This window comes from Drosophila santomea, chromosome 3R (assembly GCF_016746245.2).
Source record: "Drosophila santomea strain STO CAGO 1482 chromosome 3R, Prin_Dsan_1.1, whole genome shotgun sequence".
Lineage (NCBI taxonomy): Eukaryota > Metazoa > Arthropoda > Insecta > Diptera > Drosophilidae > Drosophila > Drosophila santomea.
In genome coordinates, this window is record NC_053019.2 from 21,649,427 (window position 1) to 21,661,637 (window position 12,211).

Here is a 12,211-nt window from a genome sequence, read left to right on the forward strand (position 1 = left end):
CAAAAGGTCGTTAAACTTGTGGTACAGATTATTTTTCTCCGAAATCGTTAGGAAACTTGTTACCAACTTCCATATCGAGAAATATCCATCTGCCATTTTTTGTGACGCGTAATTATGAGCTATTTACATACCTGGAATGACAAAACAAAAAGAAATTGGATTAGCACCGAAAAATAAACACAATTAGCATATATAGTAATTAACATATGACTGCTTTGTTAGCTACGATTGTATAAGACAACGAGGAAAAATTATCAAGATCATGGCACCCACGATTTCATAGCGTTTAAAGTTCAAAAGGTCACATCGAAGAAAGTCTACTTTTAGATTGTGAAATTAGAACCTTTTGATACAATACAACAATTTTACAAAATTTCTAGTATATGGAATTTTGTAATTCTATAACCAACAATTACTGAAAAATTTATCGCGAAACGATCTACTTGCCTATCGATCAATCATTGATCTCAGTGCAGTTTTTCTTCCCTCTTTCTCCCCTGGAAATTGTTCCCACATTAATGTGAAATAATTTCGCCCATCAATCCCAAACACTGGTCAAAAAAGAGCAGGTAGCTAAACACCAGCAAAGGGAAGAACAAAAAGAGGTTCTTTTAACAGCGAATGATGTGAAGTATCCTCAAAAGTGAGGCAAATTACCTTTTTAGATGCGCTTTCAACAGCATCGGTCAATTGCCTTCCACAGACTGGAAAAGAGAGGGAGAGAGGGTATCTGTATCTGCATATGTATTTGTATCTGTGTGCGTATTTGTTTGAGGGAACCTGCGAAGGTGGTCCAGTAAACATAACCTCACCTCATTGCAGGTTTATCTGTCAATCTCTCGCTGGCTCAGCCCCATCTGACCATCTCGCTCTCTCCCGCGTTACCTATGCAAACACAATGACAGATACACACACACACACACACACACATAAGCGTCTATAGAATTAAGAAGAGGCAAGGAAGAAGCAGAAGCAGAACAATGAGAATATATCTCAGGTTGTGTGTGACGACAACTAATGGATGAGCTTTGCTCCCGCTCTGCCTCCCTCTCTTGCGCCTCTGCGCTCTCTTTTCGGCGCCCCCTCACTTCGCCCCCCTCGCTGGCATTTTGTTGTTGGCGATTGGCGAAATTCAGTTTGGAATTTCGTTTCCAAGCAAAGTGCAATATGCAGAGCGAGTAGAGTGGAATGCATCACACGTACGCGCTCACAGATACATTCGCACACATTGAAGGCGCCCGGAAGTTAACAGATACAGATTAATTGCACTTGCTCCATTAAGAAATCTGAACTTTTCATTTTGATTGCAAAACGTAAATAAAAGATTGTTTTTTCGTGTCATTCTACTTCTGACTTCATAAACGGCTTGATTTGTAAATTAATAATTATTCTGAATCGAAGCAAGACAGGTTTTCCAAAAATCAGAAACCAATTGATCGATCTTCATTTAAAAGCAATTACTGCGTTGGTTAAGCAAATTGAAATTGTTTAGGCCGTGATGAGTGGCCAAATAAAGTTAGTATGTACCACCCATGGTGTTGCAAACTCCAATCTGCACTCACTTCATCTCCTGGCTACCCATATAGACATTCCCCAACTATAACTTTTCCGCCATCCGAACCATTTCATACAACTCGATGGTTCCACTAGCCATCCATCCATCTTCAATTTTGGCAAGTGAAGAACGAGCAACGAAAAGAAGGCTAAAACAGAATCAATCGACTGATGGAGTGGGCAGATGTGTGTGCATGCGTTTGTTAGATACATTCTTACAACAGGTAATACGATGGTTGCCCGGTTGCCTGGCACAAATGCTTCAAAATAACCCGGCTCAAAGGAACTCGAACTGAAGTGAAGAGCGTTGGTAAGTGGCTGGCCAATTTCTACTGCTGCTGCAGTTTTTGCAGCTGTCCAGCAGACGAACCAAAAACTAGATGGGATATGGATGCTACCTGTACTGCCAGAACAACAAAACAGCGTGTGTTATCCTTCTAGGCATACAGCTGTCTTCAACAGAATAGATCTTAAGCAACAGATTAGCAATGTATTATTACCCGTAAGATATTGAAAAGAATAAAAAATCAAGATATTCACAAAAAATACCAAAGGTATTGGTTAAAAATTAAACACGGACAGTGAAAGTCTTATTTCTGTTTGATATCATATGTACTAGAGATTATTGCCAACTATCTTGACCACAACTGTGGTTCAGTGTGTGTGGTGGACAGACCATGTTTGCCCCTCTGTCAATAAGCTCCGTGTTTCGTTTTCGTTCCATCTCCAACTCCAACTACAACTCCTACTCTACGTTCGACTCCGCGCTCCTTGTTGCTGGCTCTTTGTTTGGTTCATTGTTCCTGATTGAACTGCCTTTGGATTAGCAGAAGTTAGTTGTGCGGACTGCGAGATGCCGATATGGCCGGCAGGTATTCTTTAGATTACATGCAACTACTGCGAACGACGGCAGATGCTTTTGTTCGTTTTCCAGTTATGGACTCACTATACTCACTATCCTCACTCTTGTTGCCATCATTATCGACCATTACACGCTCCGGCTGCAGCTGCCAGATTCTTATTATTTAGCTATTTTTGGCTCGGATTATCCGGCGGTAATTAGCAGAACCTTTAGGGGTAATTGATTGATTACTGAACGATCCGACAGAGCGGAACAGGGGAATTCGGTCTGCCAAGCGGATTAAGTAAGCCATAGATCAAGCAAACAATAATCCCAGCCAAGAATATAAAGGGGAGAGAAACTCTTCGCACCCAGTGACCTCAAAAGAAATCGTTTTCAGGCATGAGTGCCCGCCCAATCAACACCCCATCAAAATGTATCCATGGAACTCATCTCTTGCAAGAGGAAGTAAAGTGGAACATCTCCAATTTCATCAATGAAAAGTGACACCAAGTTGACAATAATTGGATTATGAAACAAACTGTTGCTGCTCAAAAGAACATTCGAGTTGGAGCAGTACGATAAAAAAAAAGATAAAGAACTGAAACTGAATGTCGGAAAACCAACCATTCATGCATATCAACATCGTTTATAACAGCATGAGGACTCTAGCTCTTGGGCAAATGCAAATGCCCCTGGGAATGAACGGGTGGCTGGGGCAGTTCTGGTGCATTGGAAAGTGGTTTGAGCCATGGTAGCTATTCACTTTCAAAGTCAGGCCACTCCAACCAGAAGCCACCCAGCAGCATTACCCATTCTACATCCCCTTCCTATCCCAGCCCGTCCTATCCCAACCCGTAATATGCAAAGTTTTCTTCAGCATTGCACACAAAGTTAAGCTCCACTTTTGCTGGCCAACAACATTAAGGTCATTGTATCTCATACCCCCACTTGGAACTGGGTCAACTTCCATGGCAGTGGTCCCCCTGTTCGTGCCGCTTTCGATTTTGTTGCAATTCGGACACTAACCCTTTCCCTCCTTGAGCACGCGATCGCAATTAACCGGCATTTAGTAACTCAGAAGCTATTCTGCCACCACAAAACTACATTTCTATGGATACACCAGGAATAAAACGCAGAGCTGCCAGGGTTTTTGCCTTTGAGAACGTACTCATAGAAATACTTACTAATTACACGTGAAATTAAACTATATAATTTCTAATCCTTCGTATGTTGTTTACTGACTACAATTTGAATTAGTAACATTTGTTGCCTTTTTTTCCAGGCCACTTTTCCCATCAACCATCTTGTGCTGCCAAATGTATTTCGCGGCTGAAAAAGTCCATAACTGGCTTCAACGATCCGGACACTTGTGCAAATGTTTACCCGCTGAATTCACAATGAGGCATTCGAGGGAGTGAACCAAACCCGGTGCAGAACCCAAACGATTCGGATCCGAAAACCCAGCCAAGGGGCATGGAAATAACCAAGCGTAGCGGAAGGCGAAAAGCAAACTTGAGTTCGGTTTTATCATAATAACTGGCGGCCGACATAATGCTCAAACATGCATTAAAATATTTATGTGTACTTGTGTGCGCAAACTGTGCGTTTCATTATTTTAAGGCTGTTGTTGCTAATCGAGGTGGTAAGTGGTAATTAATTGTACATTTCAGCATTATTTGTGGTGATATAAAAATTCAAAATATATTGGAATATAATAAAAATATACCAGTGAAATATGTGTTTCTAATTTATAAAATTCGTTATCCGACAAAAAAAACTCAGCGTGTGTGAATAATTTGGGTAGAAATGCACACAACTATCTAAATCCCCACATATAAATTATAAAATTTGTTTGCTCTTAGGTCGTATAACTAAATTAGATACACTGCATTTCCCCTACCGCTTTTTGCGGAGAAATGCATGAGCTGGCAGAACCCCAAGTTGAACATTCAAAGACCATTAACCCATTAACAACCAGGGGATTCCCCGCTCCCGTGGAATCGGCCAATGTGAATGCGAATGTCAAGTGGCATTGTACAATGCACAAATGCACAAATGCAAAATGCAGAGTGCACACATGAGCGATCCCCCGATGAAACTGGATGACATGCAAAATGCATCCGCTGGAGTGCAGTAAGATGCCCGGGGCTTCCCCTTTTTCGTACCGATTTCGATTTGGAGAGCTCGTCAGGCGGTAAAATTTTGTTAATAATGCAACTTGACTGAGCATCGGAAATGCATGTGCGTGTGGATGGGGTGTGTGTTTGTACTTTTGGCCAAACTTTGTCAGCCGGGAAACAACTCGAGCCAATAACACCGCCTCATAAACTGGAGTCGAAACAGGGAAAAGGCTGTAATGGCAACTGTTATTTTATGTTCAATACAATGCAGACGGAATATATTGTAAAAGGGATGAGATGGTAAAAATCTGCTAATCTCACTTGACAACCCGGTTTTGTTTGGCGGCATATGTTTAGCAACCTTTGGGGTTGTTCTTTTGAAAGCCGTTTATTTATATGTATCTGCATGGGCTGCTGCCATTTGAATTAATCCTGCTCTTCACGCAACATAATTGGGATTTGCATTACTTTTTTGCGCGCTGTAACTTATGTTTTATATAAACTATACAGATTTTTGTATGATTATATGGTTCATTGATTTTTTACGATATGAAGGTGGTAGAAACGTAATTAGGATCTTTATGAGGTGGACTTTTGCAGGTGCAATTATTTCCCGAATTTTTCCATTAATAACAAATAAATACACAATTCCCTGAGCTCTCTCTCTCTCTCTTTTCCTCTCGCTTGCTCTCTCTCTATCACTATCCTTTCTCACTCTTTTTCTCTAATATAGAGAACTTGTGCGGTTGATTGCAACGTTGCCAGACTTCACAGGCAAACGTCGAAAATTAATTATGGCTCCCCAAACACACACACAAAACAACAAAAACAACAGCAGGGGAGGGGGGATGGAAGTGGGCGGGGTTGGGAATGGAAATAAACAACATCCAACATATGCAGAGTGCAGACAGGACGACGACGACGACGACGACGAGGATGAGAACGAGAATGAGAATGAGCACGAGGATGAAGCGGAAGTGGGGACGGACGTGTGGAGCAACCAGAAGGTTCAAAAGTTGGGAGTTTGCGCGGCAGCCGCAAAAAACCTGTACACAAATTATCTATAATAAAAATGCAAAACTTTCCACACGCACACAATACAGATGCATACACAAGCACACACAAAAACATACATTGAAAAAAGGGTTGAAGAAGCAGCGACATGTCGAAAATCAAAAACCTCTCGACTCTCCAGAGAGCCAAAAAACACGCACAGCAAGCAGCAATAACAACAAGCGGAGAAACAAACGGGATAAATGACAGATGAAACGCACGCGGAGAGGAAAGGACCTCTTGCATGTGAGTGTGTATGTGTGTGTGTGCTCGTCCTGCGAACGAAGGTGAGCAACGAGTTCTGGTCTGGAATTGGGATTTAGTTTGGATTTGTGTTCCCACTGCCGGCTCCATTCCACCTCCATTGTTCGTCCGCTGCTGCAGATCAAACCGGAATAACCCCTAATGAAAACAGCATAGCACAGCACGGACAAACAACAACAATTGTTACCGAATCGATTGGAGGGGAGTGAGTGGACAACTCATGCTCGGAAAAAAACATTGGCGGTTGGGAAATTAGAGTCCCAAAGTTGATTTAATTCCACAATTTATTATTGTGCTTGGGGGTACACTTAAATGAAACTTTCCTGATTAATGATCCATTTAAACATGAAATGTATAGCTCAGTTCCTGAAAATTTGAAAGTTCCTAAACAGCTATCCCTAATTGTGTGGTGCCTGTCCAACTGGCGGAAAGCATTCGCATATCCGTCGCCGCCATATTAGACATTCGGGGGTCTGAAATAATTTATGCCTGCCCCAGCCTGTGTCTGACCCCCTTTTGGGCCCCATTCTGCTCAGTTCAGTCACTGGCAACCGGCAGTGGGGATTCCGGGCTGGGATGATACATGGACAGCATCGGAAATTGGTCGATTAGGCGGGGGAAATATTTCAAATGTTCTACAACAATGAACGACATGAAGCCGGCGACTTGCTGAGCAGTGTTGGTAAACGCAATTAGGGAGTGGAAAATTATTGCCTACAACTGTGCGCTACGTATATATTTATTATTTTCGAATAAATTTCATAAATTAAATATTAAGTGAAATATAATGGCGTCAAATAAGTATTTTTATATTTTTACTTAAACTTAAGCAAATTAGAAGTACCATTTGAATACTCCATTCATTGAGTTGAGCTAATAATATTGTGCCACAAGAAATTCTTCTTTTGTTTGTTCTGTGTTGAGAATTTTCCGTTTTCCCAGGGGAAATTGACTTTGCCACGAGACTTCATCTGCTGGCTGGCCCGCTCACATTCGCAGACGCATTCGCATGCCCATTGTTATTGGCGCTAATTCCGACGTGCTCTCAAAAACAATTTCCTGAGAGCGCACTCGCGATTGTCGACGTCGTCGTTTCCACATCGTCTTTTGGCCACTTCGACTCGCCCCGATTTTTTAATAGATAGATACACATCGCACAGCCACAGCCACAGCCAGCGACGCGATTAACCCCCAAAAAGAAGTGTCAACTTTTAACTCAACCGCCAAATGGCCAACCCCAAGGACTCGCCGCATTTTCGGGAATAATTTGATTATCTTGTCGCATTTTCCCCCAATACAAAAATCTGCTTTCACCATCAAAGCGAATATATAATAAATATAATAGTTGTTCTCCATAATTACTAAACAACATCTTTACAATATGCAAATTATATTTATAAGGTGGTGTAATGTGTTTTTGTAGTTATAGAATAAGTTTCCCTTTTATAAAAATATACACATATATTATTATTCATGCGCAGCACCAGGAATCTCCATTGTTATTAATTTAGCTGTACTACCATCGTTATTAACCCCGCAAAAAAGTGTCAACCTCCAGAAAAACAGAAAAGGAAAAGCCACAAGGATTCGTGTAATTTGCTGATGCAAAAGTCTCGACGCTAGATGAGAAAACTTTACCAGCTTTTCGAGAAATCAAAGCAATTTCATTAGGGGAAAAGCGTAGAAACCGAGAGTGCGAGTGGGCCAAAAGTACTGGGCGAGCGAGAGGAGAGTTAATAGCCCGGTGCGTTGCTTTGGCAACTTTTGACAACTTTTTGCTGCTTCTTAGTGCGCCGAGAAGGCGGTCGAGACCCTTTTGTGCGCCAAGATTAATGATGTGACTCGAGGATGACGATGTTTGGCACTGCGTGTGGGGGGTTTCTGGAGTCCTGCCATCAGGAGTCCGCCTGCTTTATGCTAATCAAATTTCCATTCCCCAGCATTGTTCTTGGCCCCGTTCGCCACTCGTCGTAAGTCATTGCACAAAAGCGAAAAAGCCAAGAGCAATTAGGCGCTACAAAGCAACAATTGCACTGATAACAACTTCAGTTCGCAGAGAAAATGCTCAAATATCGTCGGGGAGAAGAAGGGACGTGTGTCGCTCCGATGATAAGCAAAATACCATTTATAACTAGTGTAAAATCCCGAGCACGAGGAATCAGTTCTAGTTAAGCTCTTCATAGCAAAAATATTAGCCCTTTCAGACAAGTACACATACAAATTACTTTGTATACAAGTAACTTTAATGAGTCATAGAAATTCGGGCTGTCATTATTTTTCATCATGATTTGGCTTATGCAATTACCTTGAAAAAGATACATTTCTTTAATAAATTATCCAACATCTACGGTATTTGTACTTGAAAAAGGCAACAAGTTACTGCTTATCAGTTAGTAAATCCCACATAAACATGTCGACATTATGAAATATAATGAAAAAAAAGTTTCAAATACAATCTGAGCAATAACCTTGATAAGGTTTCATTTTGTTTATTGATTAATAAATAATGCCGACCAAAGTTGTCGTCGCAATAATAATTAAACAATGTGAAAATTCAAATAAGCGTCGATTCTAACGGCGCCTAATGGCCCGGAAAATCGATTTCACCTTAAACAGAACTTAATGACCCTTTGTCACGCGTCAACGCGAAGAAGACAGCGCGAAAATCGGGGCAATAACAAAACAAATCGAATCAGATTGGTTGCAACGCCTCCACCAAATGAATGCCAAGGGTGTATTTCTTCGATCTGCTTTCTAAACCGATTTTAAAGCCAAATTCCAGAGCTTTATGCCCCCGACCGCAATAATAACAATCCATCAACCGGTAGGTGGGAAACATTTACAGTGTAAAGACTGCCAACACGTCTTTGTATAACCTCATCGTATCGCATGTAAACAGTGTAAATATCGATAACGTTCCGGGTACTGCGTGGAAATAGGGTCAGTGCAGATTAGGAAATCGCAGCAAGACGAGCACTATAGTTAAAAAAAAAGCCCGTTGTCACTTTTGTATAGGTATTCATAGTCTTTACCCAATTACAACAGTTGCATTTCACAGAAAGAAATCAAGTCTTTGACCAGTTCAATTGCAAACTACTATTATATAGTAAACATATTCCAAACAAACGCTGTGTGTTATCATTATTTAAAATGTCATATCTTATCACGTATTTTTGCTATAGTTTACAAGTTGAAATAAAGCAACAGGCTTGTTACATTTAATTTAAGTGGAAACGGAAGTCATTGGGAATAACATAGATCATTATCGAGTTGGTTTAGCCCGACGCATACCGGTTATCAACTGCCATAGGCAATCACGCGAAATTCTATACACCAATTAAGCATGGCAGTACAGTAGATTTTGTGTTCTATGCCTTATTTATTTGGCTGTGGCTATAGTTTCTGGCAATACCCTGCAATTGTTGTAAATGCACTTGCAGTGGAATATCCACGCTTATTCATTCAATTTGCTGGCACGTTTTGCATTACACACGACAACCCTGACCTACAAAGTGGCAAATAATAAAAAAATCAAGCAAACGCGACTGCTGGCCCCCTGTTTTTGTTGCCTTGCATCGAAAATTGTTTGTGCCGTTTGGCTCTGGCGCTTGAGCAGAGTTTACATTGAATGTTATAAATAAATTAAAGGAACACAGCGTGGGAGTGTGTGTTTGTGCGTTAGCATCGGTATGCGACTGTGTATGTCTGTGCGGAGGGGCCGGACAGTCTGAGTTCCCAAGCGATGCACGGCTTGCATTCAACATTCATCGCTAATTGCAACTGATAAGTGGGCAGCATTCCTCAACGCCAAGCAGCTACGTCTAAGCCCAATACTATCGTTGTTTTTGTGCCTGCATTGCAGTGCAAATGGGGAAATTAGATTCTCTTCCAACACTAAATCTAAAAGATTATCACAAAAATATTTGTAGATCTATCTTAATAAAGCTATCTTAATAGAGCTGATTAGTTTTATATGATATAGAAAGTATAGCTAGATTACAATTATATATGTATAGTAGATTTTCCCATTTCCTGCTAAATTTATTTTGCAAAGTTTACTTTGAATCTTTCATGAATATAGAAAAAGTTAAAAAACACTTTGCTATGCATTTTGGGCCAAACTTTTGAACTTCCGATAAGTGCTTCAAACAAAACAGACCGAATTTCAAGCGTCTGGCTTTTACCATGGAATTATTCGGCCATAATACTAATTGCCCTGGCGAAAACAAAGCACAAACAAACAAACCAAAGTTGGTGATTTTGTGATCTGCTGCTTTCTTCCCAGACACAAACACACACACTCGCACACACAGTGCATAAAGGCTATGGCTATATGAAGCACATTTACATCTGCTTAAGACAGTGACAGATACTTTCTCTTTTCCCCGCTCGAGAGTGATGAAACTCGGGTTAAAAATAGAATGGCGAGCGAGTGGAGAGCGGACAATCGCCTCTTGCATTCATTTATAGTTTTCAGTGATGTGGTTTTTTTGATGAAAACTCATAATTGCGCTGGTTTTTGTCACTGTACAATGGCCAAATTGTTGGAGTGTCGGAGGTGTTTACAAAGTTCAAGTGTTTGGGAGCAGCTGCGCAGCCAGCGTTTATTTTTAGCCCGAAAGAGCAGCGAGAGCGAAGCAGCGAGAAGAGCGGCAAAGAGAGCGTGCGCAAGTGCATTTTTAAAATCAGAATCGGATGCTGCATGCTCTCGCTCTCGCTCTCAGAAAGCGTGATTACGAGTTTGGTTTTTTCTATTCGTAGTTTTTTCCTAATGTGTTTGTGATTGGCATTTTCTCACCTGGTCGATCCAATGACTGTCTGCGACTCATTGGCAAAAGATTTGTGCTGCTCTTCTGTTGTGTGGTGTTTTTTCAGGGGGGTTTTAAAGACAATAACGTCGGCGAATGCAAATTATGCCAATTTTGATTGATTCATTGGTTAATTTGTTGCTGCTGTTGCTGCTGGTTGTTGGTTCCTTTTGGCTATTGCTTTTGCTTATTTCCTTTTGCCGCGCTGCTTCTTACTCAATTCTATACACTCAACACACACACACGCGGGCATCTTTCAAATTTCATTTCACACGCGACTGTTGACTTTCTTTTTGCCCCCTCTCTCACTCTTGCACGCTCTTTCTTTTTCTCACTCTCTGAGAACACGACAGATGTTGTTGTTGGGGGGCCTTTTTTTAATTTGAGGTGTTGCTGCTTCTGCTTCTATTGCAATTTGTGACGTGCTGTTGTGATTTGTTTGTTGCTGGCTTGTTGTTTGAAAAATGCTTTTTCGACAACATACATATGGGGAGCACACACACACTAACTCGCCAGCAGCCAGCACACACAAACACACACGCACGCACACACTTACGCTCGCGCGTCACGTCAATGAACGCAGCAGCACGTAGTTGTTGTTTTCGTCACTGATTCTCGCCTTCTACGCACATTTTGCTTTCAAATCGAAGCACTTGATCGACAACTGCTCATCAGAGCCTTGTTTATTTACATTGCAGCACGGGGCTGGTGCACTTTCCGCGATTTTATGCGATTTTCTTTCGATTCGCACGGCCGTACAACGAGCGCCGCCGCCGCAAACAAAGGGAAATGGTGAATGCTAGAGCTGGAAGAGAAGCCGATGGTTAGTCGATACTATCGATGTATCCAGAAAACTGGCAGCATCGATGTTTGCCTTGCAAGCCCATCGATTGTTTTCACTCCGAAATTATGGTTTCCTTCAAGAATTCATTGTTTATTAATAGAAGAGTCACTTTTGGAACAGTCAGGAAAACTTTTAGTGATTTATACAAATTTTAAGCGCGTTGTTTACGATAAGCTGAAAACTAGGGTTGACACCTGTCTGCGCAGAACAATTTCTGGTTGTAAATAAACAGCGGGACGGCAATAACGTAACGAAATCAGGTAGGTAAGGAACTATATTTTACTAGTTTAACAAGTAAGAATATAAAGATAACCGTACAACTTTTCGCACCAAAAACTATACATTTATAACAGAACATGAAATAGCAAACGATATTTTGAAATACGGAACTGAATATATCGCGCACATATGACAACCCTGAAAACAATGCAGACCAGACATTAGGTCGGGGACGTGTGCTAGAGCGAGATGTCTGCTAGTACTGCTTTCATCTCTTTCGCGCACGAAGAGGTAGAGAAGAAAAAAAGCAAAACGAACTGGACAAACTAGCGAACTTCACAAAACCCTTGACAAGACAACTTCGTATTATTTGCCATTTCTCCTCGATTATTATTACCGCGGCTGGGCGATGTATCCCTTAATGTTCGATTAATAACATTTCCGCAGATTTCCCGCACTTTTGCTGCACTCCGAACTGTTGTGCTATCGACTGCCCGAAATCGAT

General features: G+C 41.3%; 1 protein-coding gene across 1 annotated transcript in view; it reads right to left on the reverse strand.

The window, feature by feature from the left end:
* LOC120454549 overlaps positions 1-12,201 on the reverse strand; it is a 44,878-nt gene extending 32,677 nt beyond the window's left edge. Inside the window, exons 1-2 of the mRNA XM_039639929.1 lie at positions 12,104-12,201; positions 10,634-11,448 (exon numbers count right to left, since the gene is read on the reverse strand). Coding sequence (XP_039495863.1) covers positions 10,634-10,664 — 31 coding nt within the window. The 5' untranslated portion in view covers positions 10,665-11,448; positions 12,104-12,201. The remainder of the gene's footprint in view (positions 1-10,633; positions 11,449-12,103) is intronic.
* Positions 12,202-12,211: the final 10 nt, after the last annotated feature.